This window comes from Ochotona princeps, chromosome 3 (genome assembly GCF_030435755.1).
Source record: "Ochotona princeps isolate mOchPri1 chromosome 3, mOchPri1.hap1, whole genome shotgun sequence".
Taxonomy (NCBI): domain Eukaryota; kingdom Metazoa; phylum Chordata; class Mammalia; order Lagomorpha; family Ochotonidae; genus Ochotona; species Ochotona princeps.
Genome location: NC_080834.1, coordinates 19,242,782 through 19,269,338, shown reverse-complemented (window position 1 = coordinate 19,269,338; position 26,557 = coordinate 19,242,782). Strand labels below are relative to the sequence as shown.

Sequence of the window (26,557 nt, the reverse complement as noted above, 5' to 3'; positions counted from 1 at the left end):
ACACTTTAATCCTCCACCCTGTGATACCAGAATCGTTTTGGGCTCCAGGTTGCATCCCAGCTGCTCCTCTTCTGATACAGCTCTCTGTCTGTGGCCTGAGAAGACGGCAGTGGACAGCCCAAGTCCTTAGAACTCAGCACCCAGCGGCAGAGCTGGAAAAAGCTGCCCCCCAGCTTCAGATCAGCTCAGCTTGGCTGTCAGAGGAGTGAACCAGTGGATGGATGTAAAATCTACCTTGCAACATAAATTAAAAACTTTGAAGAAATGTTTTGTTTGTTTTCAGGAAAGAAAAATGGTACTAAAACATAACAATTCCACCTTGGAAAACTGCATGAGATGCCCCCTGCTGTAAATATGATACTACTGCATCCACTTCCAGGACACAAAGCGAGGAAAGATGTTTTATTTTTATCATTTCAAAATTCTCACTATAGAATAAACAGAGACTACCTATGAGCACCTGCTGTGTGGCCACGCTCACTTTGGACAAACTAGACAAAGCAGCCGTACTAGGCTAACAGTACGGACCGCATGCGCTTTGTAGATCCAAAAAATTTGCAGACAAAAAAAGGAGCCACTAAACAAAGTTGAAGTCTTTATTCATAACTTCCAAATTAGGGAATCTAATTTTTTAAAAAAAAAACGAAATTCACCCATTTACTATTGCTTAATCTCCTTATTTAGTATTTTGTGTGGATTTTGGTTATCTCTTAGTTCTTATGTACTAAGTAAGCCTGATCTCACTTATAAAAATGGAATCTTAACATTCCATTCTCAGGACACCTTAGAATCCAAACCAAGGCTTTTCTTTCAGGGTGGATGTGAAAGGCATTTTTCATTCAAATCCGACTTGAGGTTTTATAAAACATTTATCTTACTTTCATTATTACCACCTAAATACTAGAATCCACTTTCTTAAATGGTGCTGTACTCAATGATAGCAACTAACAGAAAGTTACTTTCAATTCATAAACTAAAATCATTGAGATCACAGGAGGACATTTTTAGGACATGAAGCAACTACTGTCCAGGAAAAAAACACAAAGCAACAAATTATTATTTAACCTTTTAGTAATTGCACAAGTCAAGAAACTTTAAATTTCTTTTTTCTACTATAATAGATAATCTTGAATGTGAAAGCATTTGAAGATGCTAATTTTTAGTTTCTCCGATTGTCCAATATTAAGCTGAGAAGAATCTCTCTAGCCTGAGAACATATAAAAAGATGAAAAGTGGATCAAAATGGATAGTAAGTTCATATTAAAAATTATTCTGCAAATGCTCATAAAACCAAGTAAAAACCAAGTAAGCACTTTCTTTGGCTTAAGATTTAATGTTCAAACAATAACAGTTTTTCAGCTTTTAAAAGCTTTTAAAGCTTTTTTTCAGCTTTTAAATCTAACACTGTGATATATGATAATATAATAATGCCTCAATACTAAAAAAAATAAAGATCCCATATATCAAATGGCCTAACATTAGTACTTATACTCTGTAACATTTCATTAAATTAAACTTCAAAGCTTTGCAGTTTGAGTGAGCAAACAAAATTCAATATTTACTTAGCTTTAAAATTAAAATTAAACTTCTCATCTCAGAGTATTGAGGCAAAAACAGAGTATACAGTGAAGGCTATTTTCTCCAGTTTCCTGAGTCGATACAGAAGCAGAATACAACATAATCTATTATGTCATCATTGATGCACCTTCTTCACCAGTGGCATCATGGGAAATATGGAGGTCTTCAAGCATCTCAGCCAGACTAATCCGAGGTGCTCCCTCATCATCTGTGTCACTTTCCACAGGAATGGTTGAATCTAAGAAAAACAAAGGTAAGGCAGATTTCAAACAAAAATACAATAACATATAAATATCTGACCCAACCCTTCTCATCATTAGTATTAAAAACTAACTCAATAAATGTACAAATAAATTACACAGACCAGTAACTTGAAGGATCACACTAGGGTAAAAACGTGATTGTGGTGGCAGAGTTGGTTAAGCTATTCCTTGGGACAGCCACACTCTGTATCAGAGTGCCAGTTCAGGCCCTGCCTACTCCATGTCCGACCCAGAACTCTGACAACATGCCTGGAAGGCAGAGAAGGAAGCCCCTGCCCCCATCCCAGACAGCCAGTGAAGCTCCTGGCTCCTCGCTTTAACCTGAACCATCCCGGGCTGCTGTGCCATTGGGGGAGTGGACCAGCAATGGGATCCCTCTTCTCTCCCTGCCTTTAAAATAAGCATTTCTTTAAAATATATCAAATATGGTAAACAAATAACATTCTGATAAACTTTGTTTTATACTTTATTTTTTTAAAGGTATAATTACAGTGCATTAAAAAGCAAGAAATAAATGTCAGTTATGGAAACCAAAGTATAAGATAACAAACAAAATACTAATGCTGGGTACTATTAATCCTGGATACTATTTCTAAGATTCAAATCAAACACTCCTAAAAACACTAACCTCTGTAAATGTTGACATTTTTCCTAATTGCCTCATCTTCTTCAAGATCTTCAAGAAAATCTTGGTATTGCCTACAGAAGAAATAAAAATAAACTATTTCATCTTCTCCAAGAAATAAAAAATTATGTTTTCTCCATTTTCAGCACTATCAAACATGTTCCAATTATTATAATCTTTATAAAAGGTAAACTATGGATGTTGCTAAATATTTTCATAGGCTTAAGAATCATTTTCTTTCAAAATTATGACAAAAATAGATGAACAGAAGATGATATTAAATATAAATATGGTAATTCCTCCTCCTCCCTCACGAAAACAGTTTTAATGACCAATGTGAAATGCATGGATTTTAAAACTACAGATAGTCCAACAAAAATAATTATGATTAACTTTAACATGGTAAATACATTAAGACATCCTCACTTTAAATTACAAGATATATTTTAGAAGTACTGTTGCTTTCCAATTTACACTTCATGAAACACTTTTACATGCTCATTATTTAGACCAGTCTCTTAACCAACATTAAAGCCACTTCTTGAATAGTCCAATGAACTTTTTTAGAGTATATTACCTTCATTTCTGCTTAAGTCATATAAGAAATATCAATGAGCTGTTTTTCTTTCTAATCTCAAACTACAATTACTCAGCTGATATTTCTGATATCACAAGCTAATTATTTTTTACTATATCTTACATTTCAACTAACATGTTTACATTAACAATGCATAAATTATCAGGACCTAATTACTTAATCCGTGTTAAATGTTATTATGGCATCTTATATCAATTACAGCAAAACACAATATTAACACTGATAAAAACACAAACACTAACACTGAATGTAAGAATTAATGCTCTGATATCTACTTCTTTATAACATAAAAACTATTAGAATATCCTGAGACAAGCGTAAGGTTTGAGACCAGTGGGACCTTTCATCATCCGTGTCCATGTTTTCTCTCTCCTTCGTCAGCTCTCTCAGCTTCCAGTTCCTGCGCCGCTGGCGTTTGCTACGATCGTAGCTCTTCTTGATTAGCACCTGCATCAAATACTTGCAAAATCACAGACTGGAACCGCACAGTAGAACCACAAAATCCAATAACATCAATAAGTGAAAGTTACTGGGAATACCAGAAAAGTCAGCAAGCTGATTAAAGTGGTTATACCCCACAAGAAAGAAATAAGAAACAAAAGGCATCAGAAGAGCTTTTAAAATTGTTCTATGTATTTACATAAAAATACACCTGGGCACAACTTCATAATTCTTAAAGTTTACAAAGTACAATTTCCACTGACTCTACCAAAAACTGCAATTTTTTTTACTCAAACTTCAGTTTTTTCCAACCAATATTCACAAAATTCTAAAACATCACAGGCTAACAATCCCACTAGCAAGCACTTAACACTATATATACCATTCATAGCAGAATATCTTGGAGAACAGTATCAACCAATTTGTGCAAAGAATAACTGAAAACTTTACACTACACAAAAATCTTACAAGATAGTGGTGATCCTGAGACTCCCAATTCGCACTTCACCCAAATCATGTCCTTATTTATTAACCATGTCTTTACCAACAAACCATTTCTTCATTAATTTGTCAACTAATAAAAGAAAATGGTAGTATGCAGGGAAATGAGGGATCCTACTCTTACCACTACTTTATTATTTTTTCCCACAAATGAAGAAATAAATATTCATTTGAAAACATTAAACAGACACAAAGTAGGTCTTTCACAATGTTTCACTGTTGTTCATGATCTTAAAGCCATCACGTTAAACCGTAAAGGTTTCTCAGTAGTCTTTAAGACTTGAAACCATGAAGATTATCCCCAACTTTAATTACATTCAATTTTTATTAATGTGTCTTCACTCTAATGCATTTTTCCCATTGGAAAGTCAGATATATATAGAGCAAGAGAGACAGAGAAGATCTTCTGTCCAATGATTCACTCCCCAAGTGACCACAATGGCCAGAGCTGCACCAACCCAAAGCCAGGAGCCTGGAGCCTCTTCTGGGTCTCCCCAGGAGTGCAGGGTCCCAAGGCTTTGGGCTGCCTTCGACTGCTTTCCCAGGCCACAAGCAGGGAGCTGGATGGGAAGCGGGGCAGCCAGGATTAGAACCAGGTTCCATATGGGATCCCGGAGTGTACAAGGCGAGGACTTTAGCTGTTAGGCTATGGCACCAAGCCCCCTAACAGATTTTTAAACTGAAGAATATATTTAAAATAAACATCCTAAATAGAATGAACTTGAATAATTTATACAAGATCATCAACTACAGTCCCAAATACAAACAGTATCATGTCTTTCAACAGAAAATAAAATTTGGCTATAAAAACAATAAAAGAATCAAGAAATCCTGGGCTTACCCCAGGAGCTCCAGATTGAGGTGTAATTTTTGAAAGTGTGAGCTCACACGTCTGACTCACGTTAGGGATTACAACCAAGTGCTGTTTAGACAGAAAAAAAGGGAAAAATGGCTTACCACATCTGGAACTTTATCTGAGTTCATTTTGTTAACATGTTCATCATTTAAATTACAGTTGGCCAAATCAAATCTGAAATGCAAACATTCAAAAATTATTTATCCCTTTAGTGTAACATCATATTACAGCTATCACAAAATGCTTCACACTTTAAAAGTTTTAGCAATTTACAGAAAACATGGTTCTATAGCTATTAGTAAAGATAACAAGGTACTCTACCTCTGAGGGTCATATGTTACGATTATCCCCACCTCACCGAGTATGAGGGACTTTAAAAAGTTAATAAAGGACCAGCACTGGGGTACAGTGTGTTAAGCGGCCACCTGCCACATCATCATCCCATATGACCACCAGTTCAAGTCCAGGATGCTCACTTCTGATCCCGCTCCTTGCTAATGTGCCTGGGAAGGCAGATGGTCCAGCTGCTGGGACCAGGTCCAGGTTCCTGGCTCTGGCCTGGCCCACTCCTGGCCGTTGAGCTCATTTGGGGAGTGAAACAGTAGATGGAGATATCTAACTGTGCCTTTCAACAAATAAAACAAATCTTTAAAAAGTGCATGGAAAATGCACACTATGGAAAAACTATGAATTTTAATTTTTTGTTCCAAAACATCTTTTAACCCATCTTCCAGGAAATCTTTGAAGTACCCTCATACCTGTAAATTCAAAAAGAAACCCTAACGTGCCAATCTAACTTAAAGACTTAGTGGAATGGCTTCTTCCACTTCATAAAACAAATCAAAATCCTTAATTTTCCCAATAAAAGAATCCTAGACCCCAGTAACAGCATTAAGATGTAGGGAAAATTGGTAAGCTTAAATTCTTAAAGGACTATTCATATCTTTAAACATCCTTCCGATATGAGTACTGCACAATACACTAATTCAAAACATTTATTCCTCCATCCAAGCTGTAAATATGGACCTAACGTACTGTACCACTTCATGATTCAATTCTCAAAATCAGAACAAATGACTCTTTTAAGATGACTACAATGAAATAATCACAGGCTTCCATCCAATCCAGTTTAACCTGCTAACAATAATAAATGAGAAAATAGTGCTGTGGCACAGCAAGTTAGGCCACTACCTCTGACACTGGCATACCCTATGTGCCAATTCAGGCACCAGCTGCTCCACTTCCGACACAGCTCCCTGCTAACAATCCTAGGAAAAAGGAGGAAGATACCCAAGTGGGGGGACTCCTGCAGCCACGAGAGTGACCAGATGATGCCCCAGGCTCCAGCTTCAGTCTAGCCCCGACGAGGGCACTAAGCCATCTGGGGAGTAAACCAGTAGATGGGACACTGTTCTCTAACTCCGACAAACAAAACAAATAAGTCTTTAAAAAATAGTAATAACAAAATCAGATATAAACTATCTCAAAACTCATCCTTTTGGAATAAACAACTTTAACATTTTAGGTAGATTTGCTGACTCCCAAAGAAAATGCACAAGGCTAACTGGCAGTTTAAAATATTTAAAAGTAATACAAACCCCAACACCAGGTCTCCAGGATTTAAAAGATGTCCCAAATGAGTGCGACAAAAATACTGTTTATCTGTATTCATTTCAGATGTTTTCTGTACCCAGACTTCCCCAAGCGTATGCTTAAAAGAAAAGAAAATATACTCAATAATCATAATTCAAAAAGCATATCACAGAAAAATACAGAAAATTAAGCAATTATTTATTTTTAAGAACTCTGAAATACTGTCAAAACTAATAAATTAACAGGCATTCACAAAAATAAACCACTGATTTTTATTAAAGGCTTATGTAATTAAGCCTTTCATAAAACACTGAGTAACATCTAAAAATAGACATACACAAAAAGGAAGGATTTCATAGGAAGACAGCCCAATACAGACTATGTATACAGGCAAGGAAAAAAAAAAAGGTAGGATAATTTCAAAGCAAGAAAATACTCCATACAATGCTGTTGTGACAGAGTTCAGGAGAAAAAAGTGGAAATTCCAGTAATATACCACTAGAGAACATAAATATCAAATTAAATCTTCTGGACATTTATTAGTCTGAGGTGTAATCTCTTATTTTTGAAATTGCTTGTTGCAGAAACAAGATTGTAATTTTAAACTGGAAAATTTACCTTTTCAACATAAAATTGTACAAGCACCTAATCCTGAATTCAAATTTTGTGCTTAATTAATTCTAACACATGCCACCGTGTTTAGTTACAAGGACAGAAAGTGAAATCATATAAAAATATTAAATTATAGGTAAAATTAAGGAATCTGAAAAAAACATGAAAAGGTAGAAAAGGTAGAAAGGATGAGTCTCTTATTTAGGAAAAAAAAAAAGAAAAAGAAAACAAATTCTCAAGAAGAGAGAAATTCTATGCAACAGGATGCACTTACTGAATACTAGACTGTCCTTATCTGCAAGACTATGAACCTGTTCTACCTAAGTGCATGTTTTTGAAAATCAGGAAAATACATTATTTTTGTTTTATTTGTCAGAGAAAATGAACTATTCTTCAAAACTTACCATAAATGGAAAGTTTGCTCTTAAAATATGAAAGTATCCTGGCTTCTATTTACACTGATTTTCCCCAAATTATCAAGTTATTTTTGTCTCAAACATATTACCTCAAAAGAAATGATTATCCTTAGAATTTAAGTACCATTTCAAAATGTCACTTCTGTATGGATAACACCATACAGAGGAAACTCCTGAATGCTACATTGTTTTACCAGGAAGTAATCAACAAACTCTGAAAGACAAAGTTACGTCAAAAGAAAATGGGGACCATCCAGAAGGGTCTTCTCCCCTTGGCTAACCGTGGGCAATCTGAGCATTCAAAACAAGAAGGAAAGACAAGAGAGTGTGGCAGGAAGAGAGAGGGGAAGTGGAGAGCTAAGGAATGGCCCATCATTACCTCTCCTGAGAGTATAATGACCTCAGGACACAAATGGAAACTGGCTTCACCAGCACAAGTGAACTGACTCTGAAAATCCGTGCTAAGAGAAGGAAGTAAGCATTCTCACAGCAGAGCATTTCAAGGAAACCAGCAGCCTTAGCTAATGACAGGAAGCTCCTCCTTAACAAAGAATAATAGCTAACAGAAAAAATAATACAAATACTACAAATCTACCTTTTAGTTACCTTAAATAAAATAATTTAGGCAACTGTCAAAGGATGCTAAAGCTACACAGAAAACAGACAGTAAATCTGATATCTGTGAATTCTCACTCCACAAACTGCAGGCCAAAATGAGAAGCCCAGCATCACAACAAAGGGATTTGGTCATCTCCACAGTAGTCAGAAATCACTTGTCTGTTGATAGGTCAGGAAAACAGCATCTCTTTTTATATATTCTGTCCAAAAACGTAAGCTAAATTCAGCCAAGTCTTTAGATTCACTTTCCAATTTAGAGACACTACAAAAGAAGCAAGTTAAACCCTAGGAGAGAACACAGTAAGACAGATCCAATACACAGGGTCCTTTATAGTCACATGCCTCGCCGTCTCAGCAAAACAAAAATGGGGGATACAGAAAAGGGCGAGACATAGCATTAAATAAAAGGTTTAAGAGGTAGAATATTTACATTTAATGTGTAATCTTTTAATGTCTACTATTTTGAACCTATAATCAAAGACATCTGGGGGACAAAAGAGGAAATCTAAACACAGATTATCTGGTTTATGGGCATAATGACACTTTATGTAGAAAAACACCCCTGATGTTGGGGCAGTGCTGTAGATTAGGTGTCCGCCTATAGCATCAGCACTCTATACAGGCACAGGTTTAAGCCTCAGCTGTTCCAATACCCATCCAGCCATGTGCTATCATACCCAGCAAAGCAAGCAAGGCCCAAATCCTTGGGTCCCTGCACCCCACAGGAATAAATGAAAGAAGCTCCAGGCTCCTGGTATCAGAAGGGCACAGCTCTGGCTATTGTGGCCAGTTGGGGAAGTGAACTAGCTGAGGTAAGACCCTCTCTCTCTCCTCTCTTTCAAATAAAAAAAACTCATAATCTTTAACAAAATTCCCATGTTAAGCAATGCATATTGAATCTATATTTAGTGATAATTTTTAACCAGTCAAGAGGCTAACTGATCACTTGGTCCTCCTCTACAAGCAAATGCTTTTTTGTAACAGAAATTGTTTTTATAAAATAAACAATTTTTTCCAACACAAATGAGAAAAAAATGATTTTACCAGTATCAGTACTAAGTCTGATAATTTTAATAATGACTATATAAAAGCATATGAGATGCAATTTTTTTAACCTAATATAGTGCAACCTTAATTTGGATTCCACAATTTGAAATTACCAACAAATAAGAAAAAAGCAACTGAAGCCAAAAGTTAGCCACAAAAACAAAAAAAACAAAAATAAAACCGAAAAGAAAAGTGGGGAGGCTGTAGTTCACCTTTTTTGATATCATTCCAGCGCCAGCACTACGTTTCAGATCTCGGACTATGCTGCATTCCATCACAATAAACTCCTCGAGCTGTTTGGGATGGCACAAGCTATTGAAAGGATGACTCCAGAAAGTGCTGCCATCAACATCTGCAACTGAGAACAAGCACAGAGCAATGAAGAGCAGTACCAACAGGACAAACACAAAGAGATGTCACTTGAAGGAATTCATCAAATGTGCCAATGAGGAACAAGTTGGTATGTATCACCTGACAAGTATTAGCTCAACAGCAACCACTGTGACCACTTACTCTCTAGGTAATACTGAACTTCTAGAAGTACAAGAGAAACATCAGCTATTAAACACACTTGAGTAGGTGCCACAATCAGATCTAAGTGCCTTTTAATGACAACAGCTCCAGTTATCTCATGTCCTAGCATTTTCTTTTAGAAACATGTACCAATGCAGCTGCTTTGTTAGTGGCAAACAGCCTACTTCTACCAAACAAATTTAGAAACATCCATCTTAATTTTGCAGAAAGGACTTATCAAAGCATTTGTTCGTTTATCTATCTGAAAGGCAGAGCCACTGGGAGGCGAAAGCAGAGGGAGAGGAGGAGGGAGAAGAGATGGAAAGAAAGGAGGGACGGAGTGGGACATTTGCAGGTTTATTCTCCAAAGCCTTCAAAGGCATTGAAGCCAGGAGCCTGGGAACTCCACCTGGTCGAGGACGGCCCAAAGCCTTGGGACCCTACACCCATGTGGAACACCCGGAAGAGCCTGCAGGTTCCTGGCTTCTGATCAGCACAGATCCGGCTGTGTGGTCACTTGGGGAGTGAATCATCGGATGGATGATCTTCCTCTCTGTATTTTCTCCTCTCTGTATATCTGACTTTCTAATAAAAATAAATCTTTAAAAAAAAAGTACTGAATAATACAAACTTGAAAACAATGATTGAGAATGTGTGATGAAATGCACACAGTAATTATTGCTTGCCATATAAAACAAGATTGTCCAAGCATAGTTTTCAAAACTTACCTTGCAGAGTGTTTGGATCTATGAGGTGGATGGCACTAGTTACTCGAACACACACACAGATTTGGCTCATGTTTCCCAGACTTTGTGCCAACTTTGGAGACAGGCAGACAACATTATCCTAGACACAAGAAAATTTAAAAAGAGGAAAACCCTAAATAACACTCTCCAATAAGCACTCAGCAATGTAAACCTGATCCAGACCTGTGCAACCAAAATGTTATTTTTCATTCTTTTAATAACAAAAGCTCGAAAAACTTAGATCTTAAAGAAACTGAAAATAAGCTACATCATCTTATGACAGGCAAATTTGTCCTAATAAAAATAATTATAAAAACTTTCCAAGGTCTATTCATCAAACTATTGTAAACAAATGTCAAATTTACTGCAATTTGAATGTTCATCACTCTCTAATAATATAGTGTGCAATCTAAGCAAAGAATTAACTTGAGCAGCACAATTTTCTAAATCTTATAAGTACTTTCAATATTCATAGAAAACAAATTTCAAAGAAAGTTTGTTATATTACCATACCTACTGTAATCAAAGGTTTAATAATTTACACAATATACAACATACAATATTTACACAATACAAGGTATTTAATATGTAATACTGAACATTCATGCTTAATAAAGTCACATATGCTTGAATACAAACAGAAAAGACAATGTAATGATGCTTTCACATTATATTAAAATACAAAAAGGGCTTGTGTTATGTTTGTATTTCAAGTTGTATCTATTCATAACCAGGCACCTCCACTGAAGGGACATTTTATACATAACAGCCTCTACACTAGTCTTTGTTTTTTTTATTCAAATTTTTAAAAAACAAATGAAAATATCAATAGCTGACATATCCAAATATTCCACATCTGAAGTTCAATCCCAAACAAAAATATTTGAAAGACTGCCTCTCTATTTAACAAGATTTATTTTCCTTGTCATTATTTCTTAAAGTCTATCAACTGCTTTTACAGCATTTATCTTACTGAGTATTTTAAGTACCCAGAGGACATCTGTAGATTGTATGAAAATACTACACCATTTTGGGCCCGGCGGCGTGGCCTAGCGGCTAAAAGTCCTCGCCTTGAAAGCCCTGGGATCCTATATGGACGCCGGTTCTAATCCCGGCAGCCCCACTTCCCATCCAGCTCCCTGCTTGTGGCCTGGGAAAGCAGTTGAGGACGGCCCAAAGCTTTGGGACCCTGCACCCGCATGGGAGACCTGGAAGAGGTTCCAGGTTCCCGGCATCGGATCTGCGCATACCGGCCCGTTGCGCTCACTTGGGGAGTGAATCATTGGATGGAAGATCTTCCTCTCTGTCTCTCCTCCTCTCTGTATATCCGGCTTTCCAATAATAATAAAAAAATTAAAAAAAAAAAAAAAAAAAAGAAAATACTACACCATTTTATATGAGGAACTTCAGGTTGCTTGGATTTCTGCAAAAGGCCCTGTAACTCAAGCCTCCAGATGCCAAGGGATAACTATTTCCTGTTTTGTAATGCCCCCGTTACTTGTAAGAATAACTCAAAGTAGTCAATATGTGACACCTAAACGTGTCCTTGTACCCCCCAAAAAAATCATTATTTTTAGGCTTTGTGACAGGAAATGTTGTTTCAATAGAGTTGGCAAAAAATGACCTAGAAAAATCAATCTGGCCTGTTTTTTCCAATTTATTTGAAAGACAGACATACAGAGAATAGAGTGCTCATTCACTGGTCCACACCCCAAATATCCACAACAGCCTCTGGCTGGGGCAAAGCCACCAACTACAAACTCAGTCTAGGTCTCCAATACGCATGGCCAGACCCAAGTCCTTGGGCCATTGTCCCTGCCTCCCAGAGTCTGCCTGAGCAGAAAGCTGTAATCACACCCTGCACTGCAATAACAGATACATGTGTCTTGGCCACAAAGCCAAATGCTGGCCCCGACACCATCGAGTTCTATAGTTTTGCTGGAACACAGCTCTGGTCATTTATTTACATATTAACCATGGCAATTTCTGTATAACAGGACAATTCCACAGCTTAGAGCAGAAAATACTGACTACCTCGTGTTCACAGAATGCTTGCTGGGGCAGGCACTATGGCCCAGAGCACTAAGCCGTCCCCTGGGATAGCTGAGTGCCACGCAGAGTAGCCTAGCAGCAAGCCATCAGGTCATGGCTCAAGCACTGAGTTCCTTCCACTCCTGGAGAGATGCAAACAGGGGTCCAGGCTCCTTAACTCAGCCTGACCCAGCTCTTGACAGTCTGAACCATGCGAGAAGTGAGTCAACAGATACAAGATCCTCTCTGGCTCTCTGTTACCTTTCAAATAAACGAATAATCTTTTCTTAAAAAAACTGCTAGCCTAATTTCAGGCTATCATTTTACTCCAGTACTATAATAAGATTGAATATTACCTAAGTAATTGGACAATGAATTTATATAGAATTGCCACAATAACGGAGTTATCATTATTAGTGATTAGTAAATACTTAAGTTTCTACGTGGTAGAGCAAGGACCATATATGGTCATCAAAACATAATCTTCCGTGTAGCAAATGCTCAATTGTTGAGTTTTAATTCATTTACACATTTAAAGGAAAGTTTTTATCTTAGAAGAATAAATGATAACCTACACTTTAAAGGCTTTATTCAGAACTTTTTAATAATAATGAAAATGATTCTATGATCACACATCTAAAATCCAGTGTGATGGCTCAACTGGACAATCCTCAGGCCACAAGCGCCAGCATTCCATATGGGTGCTGGTCATGTCTCGGTTGCTCCACTTCCCATTTAGTTCCCTGCTTGAGACCTGGGAAAGCAGCAGAGGATGGCCCAAAGCCGCAGGACTCTGTCCTTGTGTGAGAGACCCAGAAGAGGCTCCTGGCTCCAGAACGGCCCAGTCTGACTGTTGTGGCCTTTGGGGAGTGAGCCAGTGGATGAGGATCTTTCTGTCTTTCCTTCTCTCCGTAAACCTGATCTACCTTTCCAATAAAAATAAAACTTAAAAACAAAAAAACCTGCTTGCATGTTCTACAAAGCAACTCACCAACACTTACTGTAATATCACTCCTTCAGTTACAGTTTCATACAACTGTCACATGTCTGCTAGACTCAAGTTCAAAGGAAAACAATATCTAAAACAGCTGCAAACACAAGATAAAGGGCATTTCAACTCATAATTATAAATATGATTACTTCTATGGAACATGTCCAAAGGTTTTTACAAACCATTTAAGCTGGTTATTCTAAACCTTAAGCCAATCTCAGAAGGAAACCAGGAAATACAAATTACACTCAAATTAATTACTTGTATTCTTTTACAGTTAAGGATTATTAAATGAAAATAATTACCTTGCATATTGGAACAATTTCCACAGAAAAAGTGCTTTTGTAATTGTATGTGTTACTATGGATGTCCTGAGATATCAATCTTTGTGAGGCTTTGTATCTATTAACAAAAAGTAACGAGGAATATAAAAACAAAGGCCCTTCTATAGACACAGGCTATCAATTTTCACCAACCAGATCATTGTCAACATCTTGACACCTGCTATACTAGAGTTAATTTCATCCACTTTTAATTTAAAACCTTCAGTCTAATTATTCTATTTTCAACCTTATCCACTAAAAACCTACAAAATTTGCCCCTGCTCACAGTCCAGTATGTTCTCTGCACACTATCCATTAAACCTACCCCAATGCCTGTTACAGACTGTGATCACTCCAATACCTTCTTTATTTCAATTCCACCTTTAAAAAAAGTTCCCCACTTTTGAATCGTAAGTCCTATTTCCTCCCTGAAGTTTCTTCACAAGGCTCTCTTACACCCCTACTTTTCCTGTTCCTTATTCAATAAATTCAATCAATGGTTCAGCACTAAAGTGCTTAGTATCATGGAGCTCTAGTCCCCAGGAAGGTTATTAGATGCTCTTCAGTTAAGTTATGTCTTTAAATGCTTGAATCTGATTATTTAAGAACTCAGACAATTTTTATTAATTTTTAAAGAATATTGTCAAAGCCTAAACAATCAATGTGGCCCTTATTTCTTCCAGGTCCATTCAGGTTCAGAACATACCTACAGGGGACTGTACACTGAAGAAACTCCACCATCTTCTGGGCATGCTGTTTGGAGGAGTAATAGAAATCCAGACCATCTTAGAAAAAAAAAACACAGGAAAATAATTCTGCAAAACAAGTCTTTCCACACAAATTAGATTCATTCTAAATAAAATTAAATTGGAAAATATAAAGATTGTATTGTAGCAGTAACAGATGAGGAATACCACTTGCTTGATAAAAGGACAACACAAAAGGCTGAGAAAATAAGTATTTACATAACAGTTGTGATATTTATGTAATATTTTACGTAAATGGAGTAATCTATCAAGAAAATAATAGAAATCCAACTAATTAAACACAGAAAGTAAAAATTATTTAATAAAGACTAAACAAATTTTAATACATGCACAATGATAATGAAGGCACGGAATTAAGACATTCTCTCTCTCAAAACCAAAATTGTCAAACTGACAAAAAATATAAATAACACATATAACTCAAGTAACTATAAAGGTTGATTTAAATGAAATTATAAAACCTAGTTCCAAGAAAGAATATTATTTTGAAGCATTCACATAACATTAAAAATCACGTATTAAGATTTTTCAAAAAGTGTATAAACCTCAAGCAGTAGAAAGTATTACACATCATCTAATTACAAAGCAGTGTTACTAAGAGTGACTTTCCCAGGGAGAGCAAACCTATTTGTTAATAAGGACTTTTCTTGCAATTAATGCTAATAGGAAACTAAAATTACCCAGAATAGCCAAAACACTTTTGAAGAAACTAAATAATATTAGGAAATCCAAATCAACAAAGTACACAAGGATATATAATTGATAATTCCAAAATGTATATTTCAGTTAAATAACAGGACACTGTGATACTGGCATTAACAGCAGGGCTGGAGTTCTGGCCTAACAAGCTAAAGCAAGCCACTCTCTGGGTATCAGCTCAGGTCTAGGCTGTCCCTCTTCAAACCAGCTGCCTGCTAACGCATCTGAGAAAGCAGCAGACCGTCTGAGGCCTGGAGCACTGACGTGGACTGAATCCCGGTACCTGGCTTCTGCCTGGTCCAGCCTCAGGTGATGTGTGGTAATCTAGGAACTGAACCAGCAGGTAGAAGATCTCACCATTTCTTTGTCTCTAACTCTCTCAAATAAATAAAAATGTAAAAGAAACAGCAGTGTACAGATCATTGGAACAAGTCAATACTGCAGGGGAAAAAAACCAGTATTTAGAGCCAACAGATCTTCGACAAAGAATTCATGGCATTCACTGGGGGAGAGCAACCTTTTTATCAGAACAAAGTATCAGCATAGAAAAAAAACATGAGCCGGAAAATATAAACAAACTCTAAAATTCCATCTTTCAGAAATCTGTATTACTATTATTACTGAATTTAGACTTGTCAATTATTTTATCTATCAAAAATCCCCTCTGCATAGGAAAAACATAAACAGTGCAAAAGAACTTAAAGATAACATAAAATTAACTTTTGATGAATTAACACCTACATAAAATGAACTTTTGATAAATTTCCTACACAGCACTGTAATTGTTATCAATGTGGTTACTGACAAGCAATCCACAGAGGGAAGGAGTACTGGCTCATCTTTATGCTCCAAACCACAGTATGACACCTAACATCAACCAGATGCTCAGTAAGTATTCTTAATTAGGGTAGAGGCCAAAATCAAAGACAAAGAAAAATTTTATTTCTAGGTCTTTGTTACATAACTGAGTAGCCACATGTAACCTGAATAGTCTTAACTTAAAACAGAAAACATAAAAATTCCAATCCTAAGTTGCACTAGGCACATATCAAATATCAGCCACAAATGACTAATTGTAACGACATCACACTGGAGAGAGCAGAGACAGATCTAAGGTTTTTTTTTCCTTCTCCCAGAATGTTCTTTTGGATATTACTACCAATTCAGATATTATCAATAAAGATTACCTATGTAAGCTGAAATAAAACTATGACATTTTAAACTCCAATTTTAACTCACCATGAATCTCTTTGATACGAAGTGTATTTTGATGCATTCCATATTTCAGGATCAACTGTTCCAGATAGTAGAAAGTCTTCTTGTGCAAAGTCTAATAATGCAATCATTTTTCAACAATTACCGTTTGATAGTTAAATGTAAAAAAGCCATTTATAAATCCAGCATACTCACATACCTTCTACAGATATGGTACGGTAAGTTAAAAAAACAAAAACCGTATTTAAAAATTATCTATAGGGCCCGGCGCAGTAACCTGGCAGCTAAAGTCCTTGCCCTGCATGCACCGGGATCCCATATGGGCATCAGCTCTCATCCTGCTGCCCTGCTTCCCATCCAGCTCCCTGCTTGTGGAGGACGGCCCAAAGCCTTGGGATCCTGCACCCATGTGAGAGACCCGGAAGAGGCTCCAGGCTCCTGGCTCCTGGCTGGCTCAGCTCCAGCTGCTGTGGTCACTTGGGGAGTGAATCATCGGACGTAAGATCTTCCTCTCTGTCTCTCCTCCTCCATACGTATCTGAATTTCCAATAACAAATAAATAAATTCATTTCCAATAAAATAAAAAACAAGCAAAACGTTTTTAAAATCTGTAATACAGCAGTATTTATTTCCAGTGCTAATGGGTCTGAACAGGGCAAAGGCGAGCGTGGAGCAGCTGTCTGTAACTGCCAGAGCTGACTTACAGTGCAGGATTCACCCACAATCTCTCCCGGTACCTTCTGCCTGACTTGAACCACAGCCTTCCAGAAGTCCTTGGCTTCGACTCTGTGGCAATCTCCACACATCTGGGACTGAACAACATAATCCACCACAAACACTTGCTGAAGGATGGCACCATTCATCACCTGATAAAAGAAATGTTTAAAATGTTTTAATAATTTAAAATATTTTTCTATGAACGCTTTGAAGATACCAATCAGGCAAATTTAAAGTCATTTGTTACACTATTTCAAGAATGACATACAAGCTTAATTTCTAAGACTGAGTAAGCATTCCAAATTTACCTATAGTTAAACTGGTTGTGAGGCTATTCTCTGAAGAAACTGTACACAAAACATTTCTTATCAGAAGCCACCTGGGATGCCTCTGAAACACACAGATCCTAGGCAACAGGTACTAATGACAGCAACTGAATTAGACTCACAAATCTGACCAATTTCTGTACGTCATCAGCACAATCAGCCTAACCGGCCAATCACTGCCTTAGTCCATGTTATACTTCAATTTTTTTCCTAACGAAAATAACTGAAAAGACTATTCATTACAAATCGTCCCCACTGGCTGCTCTTACAGTGACCCAATCATTTGAACAGATGATCAAAGGCAAACAAAGCGCAAACATTGACAATACACTCTTATTTAAATAAACTATCAAAGCCATTCGATAACTCATCACCACACCTCCATTCCACCACCCGCACTTTATGCTGAGAAAACCATGCACAGCTCACCTCTTTCTGAATAGTCAACTTAACTTTAAGTCTCTTAGAATGGGGCTCAGTCCAAACGAAGCCTGCATCTACAAGCCGTACCTTCAATAAAACACAAAGAAATATAAGTTGTCACTGGATACAAGAAAAAGGACAAAAGGTCAACTCATTTTAAAAATCAGATGTCATCTTCACTTAAAAAATTCTTTTTCATACACGTTAAAACAACCTGTGATTAGCCATTACCACAAAAAACCCCCATCAAACGTATGTGAGTACCAGTGAACAATAGAACAATGCAGTAACCACAGAAACAGTTGGTAAAATGTCAGCGACTGCCTCCATTCACTTCCCTCTGAGACAACAGACCTCAAACAGCCATCTATAGGGTTGCTCCAGTCCATGTGCGAGACTGGCTACAGCCCTCCCAACCCCCACCGACAGAGACACCAAAACTCCTTATACAAAATGGCAGTTATCGCACAGAACTATAATCCCTACTGTAACATTAATAGCTGTTAGAAAAGAGTCTACATGCTCAAGTGATGCAATTCTTTTCCAGATATTTTTGATCCAAGGTTGGCCCACACAGGATCAGCTGTGCTTACTATCTCCAATTCCTTGTTCCAATTTTTTATTTTCATTCAAACTGTATCTTTGCTGCCATCACTAGACAGCTCATCAACGCATCTAATGAGCTCCACATTGTTATACCTACAGAACTACTTGATCCCACATGGCCAATCACTCTGCTCAAGACGCTTCCTTGGCCTTGCGGGACACTCCACCCACCTAACGCTCCTCCCCCCTTACTTGCTCCTTTCTCTTTTGTCAGTGTTTCTTCTCCAAACTTCTACCACTGAATGACTCCACAATTCAGTCCTTCAGTTTTTCCCTTCTCTCTATTGGTCCTATCCGAGTCAAAGCTTTACAGGGCATCTATAACCCAAATTCACCCCTTTATTCTAGACTACTTCCCTTCTGACTACCCAGGTACCTATTCGGCATTTCCATTATGTTTACTGAACATCTCTGAATCACTGAGGTGTGTCCCAACTTCCCTCCTCCAAGCTGTCCCTCTTGCAGTCTTTTCTTTTTTTTTTAAGATTTATTTATTTTATTGGAAAGGCAGATATACAGAGAGGAGGAGATACAGAGAGGTAGATCTTCCATCCCTGGATTCATTCCCCAAGTGACCACAATGGCTGGTGCTGTGCCAACCCAATGCAAGGAGCCAGGAACTTCTGGGTCTCCCAAGTGGGTGCAGGGTCCCAGGGCTTTGGGCCGTCCTCAACTGCTTTCCCAGGCTACAAACAGGGAGCTGGATGGGAAGTGGCACTGCCAGGATTAGAACCGGCGCCCAGATGGGATCCTGGTGCGTGCAAGGTGAGGACTTCAGCTGCTAGGTTACCACGCTGGGCCCTTGAAGTCTTTCTTATTCCACTAACCCAGCTCCCTCCTCTGACTGCTCAGTGAAGAGCAGTGATGAGTCCAGCAGCACCTGTAAATGCTCCTGACCTCCAGATCCAGAAGCTGTCCACTTCCCACAACCTCCCATGCTGGCTCCATACCATCATTTCTCATGATTACAAGCAGTCTTCAAGGAGTCCTACAATAAATGTGTCCTCTGAAAAATGCTATGCATGGCTTTCAAAAATTTCTTCAGCAAAAAAAAAAAAAAAAAAAACTCCAATTGCATTCTTCCAAGAACTTCTGCAAGTAGCCTCATACTAGGATCACTTCCCACGTCCTGCCTCTATCTTTGCCTCCTTCACACTGCACTAAACACAGCAGCCACATGGTTCTTTGCAAACCATTACACTCCAAAAACAAACCAACAGTCACCACCCCATACCGGATACCAGTTAAAGTCCCAGCAGCTACACTTCCAATTCCGACTCCCTCTAATGTGCCTGGGAAAGCAGCACAAGTTGGCCAAGTACTTTGGTCCCTGCAACCATAAGGGAGACCCAGAAGGCTCCTGGCTCCAGACTGGTCCAGCTCCAGTGGCTGCATCCTGCTGGGGAGTAAACCAGGATGGCATTTCTCTCTGGCTTTCTGACTCTGCCTTTTGAATAAATAAGTAAATCTTAAGTATATATTTGCAAATACATTTATCAGATCTTCCTCCCAAGAGCCTGCCAGATCAGAAATCAGATGCACCCCCTGAGCTCTCTCACTTCATCTCCACTCTAGACACAGGTGGCTCTTGGCCTCTGGCCATCAAACTGATGCTCTTCTCTCTCTTACCATATGCAATGTTTACTCAAGTAGTACTTCTCAGTGAGGCGCCCATCAACAACTCCTATCAGTTTGAAATCACAACTCTCCTCTGAACAGTTCTTTTTCCCTTCCTAGATTTTCTGCAGAGAATTCATGCCTCTTTACGTACTATACGATAGATCTACCTATTTTGCTCGCTGCATTCTCTCTACCTCTGACTCCCTAACCCAGAATGCTGTCAGTTAGACATTGTCCTCCCTATTCACTGTCTTACTCTAATACCAAAAGCAGTTTGCCAGAGAACTAGTACATGATGAACATGTGATGAATGATCTGTTCAGAAATTTGACAAAATCCTGAAGTATAAAAGCAAAAATATCAGGAGACGAATAAAAATAACTGTTTAAAAGGCAAATCAGAGAACAATATACGTTTAAACCATATCATTAAAATCTTCAGAAAAATTCAATAACAGAATGTAACATGAACATGAAAGACTATGGAACTTAAAAATATTACTGCTGAGGAAAAAAAACTGCAGAAATACTGGAAGACAAAGTAAAGAAAATTGCCAAGAACATAGGGGTAAAAAAGATGCTAAAAACTATGGATAAAAATTAAAAATGAAAGGGTCAACATCTTTCTAAAAGAAATTGCTGGGGTAAGGAAAAGGGAGAGGAAAATAAAGAAAACAGTTGGATTTTATCAGAGCTTAAAGGATAATCAAAAAAAGATTGATTCTAAAACAAAAAGAGTCCTTTTCAATTAAAACAGAGTAGAGTCATAAAATATAGCAAAAACAAAATTGTACTCTAAACAAACCTAATTTGTTTTAGAGACATCTATACATTGACTTTAAGTGCCAAGATCAAATATTTTCCTTGGAAAATAAAAATCATAATAAAAAGAATCAAGTAACATAGACCTAATACTATAATCTCTTGAGTTATACTTAGCAATAATTTCATGTATTTCTAGGAAAATATTATACATAAAACTACATTTTTAAAATGTGGTTCTATAATTCGTAGGGTAGTAAAACATTTTCATAAAAACATTAAAATGTATATACAGCTTTAATAACAAAAGCAGCATTTGTAGTACGTGGCTAATGTTAACAACAGTGATACTTAACAATGATTTTGGAATGCTATTTCTAGAAGTCTGCACTTTCACGAACGCACAGCTCTGAACACTGCATTCAGTGTTTGACCTACCTTACTCAAAGGGGCTTTGATTTTTTTTAAACACAAAGCAAGAAGTTCCCTGGATTCTAAACCACACTGTATCCAGGTTCCTGGTGGCTGGAAATATCTGAAATAAGACAATAAATCCGAAAGCTCTCAGGAAAGCCAGATATTAGCAGGGCAACAGTAAGTAGCAAATAAGCAACCATGATGCTGATTATTAGCCAGGCACAGTACCAAGTTTGACCTGAAGCACTCAGCTCGAGTGTATTCCAAGTTTAGAAAACTCAGACGAGCAGCTTTATTTAGAAAAGAAAGATCTGCCTGAGAAGCCAATTTGCAATCATCTACCAAAACAGTCTTACTACTACTTGCAGTCACTAACAAAAGCTGCGGTGAGGATGACAAAACACCAAGAGTCCCTTGAAGCCTGACTACAAAAAACAAATTAAGAATGGCCTAAAATGGCATAAAAAGGCTTTATTATATATTCCAACATGCTCACATGAAGGTCAGTCAGCACCTCAATACTATCAGCACCAGTTCAAACTACTCGTCCACAGTCTAAGAGCCTTTTCAAACTTTAAACTACAAAACCGAAGGTTTAAATTCTTAAGTAAAACCTGACTAAATAAAAATGTAAATCCCTTATATATGTGCTTCATGTTTTTTATTCACACCTACGAAGGACTTAATGCATACTCTAGCACTAAGTATGCAATAAATGCTGTTAAGTAAATATGGATACTTTAAAAAGTTTGTGCTAAATAATTATAAAAGATTAATGCCTGATAATACACATTTTCCATAAACTTTCTGAAGACCCCCGTGGTACTCTAAGTGCCCTCAGGCTTCCCCTTTGCTACTACTGGCAGGTAGCTTTCCCACACACCTTTCAGCTCTGAGTGAGGTAACACAGTAATGCACCATACCTTTGACACTGCTTGCAGAAAGAAATTGAAACTTGTTTCGGAATACCTTGGCTGATATCCACTTTACTTCGCAAACAAGCCACACAAATATTGGCAGGATTTGGACTAATCGGGACACCACATTCACAGCACAAGCTTAAATAAAAAAGGATACATTTTTTTCCAATTAGACACACTAAATTTAAGAAACCTACTAACAAAAGTTTCCAAGTTAGGCCATAACATTTTTGCTTTATTAAAACGTGTTAGAAATAGTTACCTTCAAAGATATAATAAAGAACAGCCTTGAAATACTGGGGCAACCAAACAAGCATGGGTACAATTCTGAAACTCCCCTAACCATACAGAATTGTTATGTTAAAACAGAGGCAGACATACTGATGAAAAAACCAAAGATTACTCGTTTTAATTGTAAATACTTAAAAGGCAATAAAAAATATTAAAGTTCTCTTAACCACACCCAGCCAAGACCAAGAAGAGGTATTCATTGTTAATCATTTGCATATATCCTTCTAGACAGTTCCAGGTAAATACAACATCCACATTACTAGTGAACAAGCATAATAAATTTCCTAACAGCAAGAACAGAAAAGCGTAAGAATAGGAAAGAAAGCACTGTTACTCAACATACTCTCTAAAACTGAAAGACACTATCAGGGCAACAGTCAATCGCAAGTCAGTGGCAAAAACTAAGGAGAAAACTCAACAGTGCCCGGGCTCCGGCGCAGGGATGGAGCTAGGACAGCCCTCGGCCACACCGCATACGAGGCCCCAACGCCTGGATTTCCCACTCAGCTTCCAGCCTCCAGGACTGAGTTCTTAGCTCCGATTCAGCCCAGCCAGGGGATGCGACGGGCATTTGAGGAGAGAACCAAAGGGGGGGGGGCACTGAAGCTGAAGCTCAACGTCCCTCTGAATCTCCGCCGCAGAAATTAAAACCATGAACACGCAAAGTCAGTTTACCCCTTCAACTTTTCTTAAAAATGTTCCTGACTGACACACAGTAATTGTACATGTTCACGTAGATCAATTCATGTACACACTGTACAATGATCGGTGTAATTAGCAGATTTCTGAAACTTCAATCATTTCTTTTATGTTCAGTCCCATGTTAAAATCCACCCAATTTTGAAATATACATTATATATTCATCCTTCTACGCAACAGAATACAATTTATCCCTGTTAGCCACCTGTGACACTGAACTCACTCACCAACCTCTCTGTATCCCCATCTCCCTTCTCTTTAATGCTGCCACTGGACGCCAAGCCTTTAAAACTCACTCTGCTGCTACTGAGAACTCTGCCCATTTCCATGGTGCATACACAAGACCTCACAGTGCAAGGAACGAGTGTGCACCATATGGTATTAACATTACAGCTACTTAGCTAACTCTGAGAAACGCAAACACTTCTCAACTGTAGCAACAGAATGAGATCTAAATCATTTCTAACAGTGATGGCATTATATTCTAACGCCCATACTCAGGACAATGCCAACACATACACATTCACCCAGAGCGGGTGAAGCATACAGCAATCAAGTCATGCGGTATATCATAATTTGAACTGCACTGGGGACAGGTGCATTCACTGTAACTGTGAGGAGTATCACAATTCCAAGTGCAGTGGAGGCAGCAAAAATCTAAAAGCATTGTTGCAGAACAACACTGTCCAAAGTTTTCCCATGTGCAAGGGATGGCATTAACCAGCCACAAGTGGTTACTGGATATCTGAAATGTGACTTAGTGAAACAGAGTAATTACATTTAATTTTAGTATATTCAAAGTAAATTTAAAGATGTAGCTAGCTCGTGGCTACATCTTGGACAAAGTCAACATTCTACAAGCATGCAGTATCTTAACCCTCTTCAAGCACGCATTTGGCACAGAGACCTTTCTAACTAGAAAGGAATTTGATTTTCTACAGAAATAAAGTTTGGGTTTTTTTTTCCCATTTATGACTAAATAACTGTTCCCTCTGCAAAGTCGTCGCCCTGCTCTGAAAGCTTCCGAGGCTCCCTTTAAGACTCCGGAGGCAAGGGGGTGACTCACATGTGTCCGGGGCTGCGGTCGGTGGACTCCGGCAGGTACTCCATCGTCGTCCAGACCTTACCTTAAAAAAAAAAAAGCAAATCAAAATGACAGTGGTGACATGTAAAAGGCCCAGGGTCCCGTCCTCACGTCTTGCTCCGTCTCCCTGAATAAGGCAACAGTTTCTTGGGCAACCTGGCAAAGAAGCCACTTGCTCAGGACCGGGCCGACCAACGTCAGGGGTTTCCACGCGCGGCCGGTCACCTCGGCCCGGGGCTGGCACGAGGCGCGCGTGGCCAGCAGGCTCGGTCACCCTGTCCCCTCGGCCCGGGGACCCCGGCCAGCGAGGCGCGCGTGGCCAGCGGCCCCCCTCACCCTGCCAGCCCCGCGGCGTCCCCGCCCTCTCGGGCCCCGCACCCCGCCGCGGCGGCCGCACACGCCGACTGAGGCCGGCCCGAGCCCGGCAGCCCGCCCGGCTCCACCCTCGCAGACCCCGGCGCGCGGCCCTGCGGCCTGCTCAGCACCTCCAGTCTAGACCCACGGTGGCGGGAACACGCCACACGAACGCACCTCACTCCCAGGCGCCACCACATGCGGCCTCCCCGCACCACGCTTCCGCACGGCCAGGGTCTCGCGAGACGACTCGCCGGGGAGGGCGGGGCGAGCAGGCAGCAGAGGCCTCTGGGAAGCCGGCGGGACCGCCCAGCTGGCACTGGCCTTCCTGTAGTAACCTGGCAACCAACATGGCCGCGTGTACACTTCCGGTCAGCCCTGGCGACTAGGAGCTTGCTTCTGGGTTAAATCATTATTTGATATAAATGCTACCTGTAAACATTCTACAGAGAAATTGAATTAGTACTTGCTTGCCGTGTCCTAATTGCTCAAATAATTATTAGTGAGTAAAAGAATAAAATGCAAGGCACGATTATTTGTACGAAGTCTGTGACATTTTTAGACTGTCAGGAGCTGCTTCCTGATACTAGACTTAATATTTTCTTTCTTTTTTTTTTTTTAAAGATTTATTCATTTTATTACAGCCAGATATACACAGAGGAGGAGAGACAGAGAGGAAGATCCTCCATCCGATGATGCACTCCCCAAGTGAGCCACAACGGGCCGGTGCGCGCCAATCCAAAGCTAGGAACCTGGAACCTCTTCTGGGTCTCCCACGTGGGTGCAGTGTCCCAATGCCTTGGGCCGTCCTCAACTGCCTTCCCAGGCCACAAGCAGGGAGCTGGATGGGAAGTGGAGCTTCCGGGATCAGAACCGGCGCCCATATGGGATCCCGGGGCTTTCAAGGCGAGGACTCCAGCCACTAGGCCACGCCGCCGGACCCGACTTAATATTTTCTTAATATACATTTTACATTAGCACAGACTCCAATTGTTTTTTTCTCCTGAGTTTCAAATATTGAAGGGCGCAGCCATGCTTTCCCAAGTTGTCGCACCACAAATTTCAAGAAATACCAGCGAACTTTATGAAGGGTGACCAAAGGCGGCCTCTCATCATTTCTTGACCAGAATACTAAAGTCTTCCATCTGTTCTCCCTAATTGCAGACTCTAATCCATCCTTCTGAAACGCGGTTTTGACTTTGTCACACTCCCTGGCTTTGAGCCCTTCACTGGTTTCTAAACACCCTGGGAATGAGTTTTGTTTTCTCTGCATGGACCATGGTTGGGACTGTGTCACATCCCCAGGCACACAGCCATTCAGACCTACCAGCGGGCCCTCACGGAAAACAGTCTACCTTTGTTGATGCCTGGTACACTCTGCCTTAAAATCAAGCCTGCAATTCATGTCGTAGCACTGCTCTAACAAATCACCACACATACAGTTGGCATAAAATCCACAAGCTTAAGCTCCTGTTTGGGACTCTGGCATCTCATATGGGCATCGGTTTGAGAGCTGACTGCTCTACTTCCTATCCAGCTGCCTGCTATTGCATGTGGGAAGCAGCAGCAGATGGACAATGCTTGGACCCTCTTGCCCATCTGAGGGACCAGGGTGCAGTTTCAGCTCCTGCCTTCAGGCTGGACCAACCCTGTTTGGATGAAAATGACCCAGAGATGAAAGATATTCTCTCTCTCTCTTTAAATAAATGAATAAATGCATATTTTAGACACACATCATTTGTCATCTTTACAATCCCCAAGTCTAAAGGACTGACAGAGCTGCATTTCCCTTTGTGGCTGTAGGAAAGAATTCGTTGCCTTGCCTGTTCCAATTCTAAAAGCGACCTACATCCTTGGCTTGTGATCTACATCATCTGTGACTTCATCAGACCCAACACGGTAATCC

At 39.2% G+C, this 26,557-nt stretch overlaps 1 protein-coding gene across 5 annotated transcripts; it reads right to left on the bottom strand.

Moving 5' to 3' along the window:
* Window positions 1–1,132: 1,132 nt before the first annotated feature.
* NMD3 (NMD3 ribosome export adaptor) lies at window positions 1,133–25,033 on the bottom strand. 5 transcript variants are annotated; one of them, XM_058661504.1, is made up of 17 exons: window positions 24,634–24,721; window positions 24,280–24,340; window positions 22,227–22,361; window positions 21,325–21,421; window positions 17,906–17,986; window positions 17,171–17,299; window positions 16,458–16,548; window positions 14,459–14,537; window positions 13,735–13,831; window positions 10,390–10,507; window positions 9,361–9,506; window positions 6,461–6,573; window positions 4,964–5,036; window positions 3,405–3,511; window positions 2,470–2,540; window positions 1,706–1,816; window positions 1,133–1,207 (listed from the first exon to the last, which is right to left on the bottom strand). In XM_058661504.1, the coding sequence occupies exons 2-17, from the start codon at window positions 24,321–24,323 to the stop codon at window positions 1,203–1,205; spliced, it is 1,497 nt and encodes a 498-aa protein (XP_058517487.1). In that variant the 5' UTR covers window positions 24,324–24,340; window positions 24,634–24,721; the 3' UTR covers window positions 1,133–1,202. The 5 variants fall into 5 exon arrangements, with proteins under 5 accessions (XP_058517487.1, XP_058517488.1, XP_004598389.3 ...); XM_004598332.4 differs by lacking the exons at window positions 1,133–1,207; window positions 24,634–24,721 and adding an exon at window positions 24,829–25,033 and having other exon boundaries at window positions 1,538–1,816; XM_058661503.1 differs by lacking the exons at window positions 1,133–1,207; window positions 24,634–24,721 and adding an exon at window positions 24,751–24,824 and having other exon boundaries at window positions 1,538–1,816.
* Window positions 25,034–26,557: the final 1,524 nt, after the last annotated feature.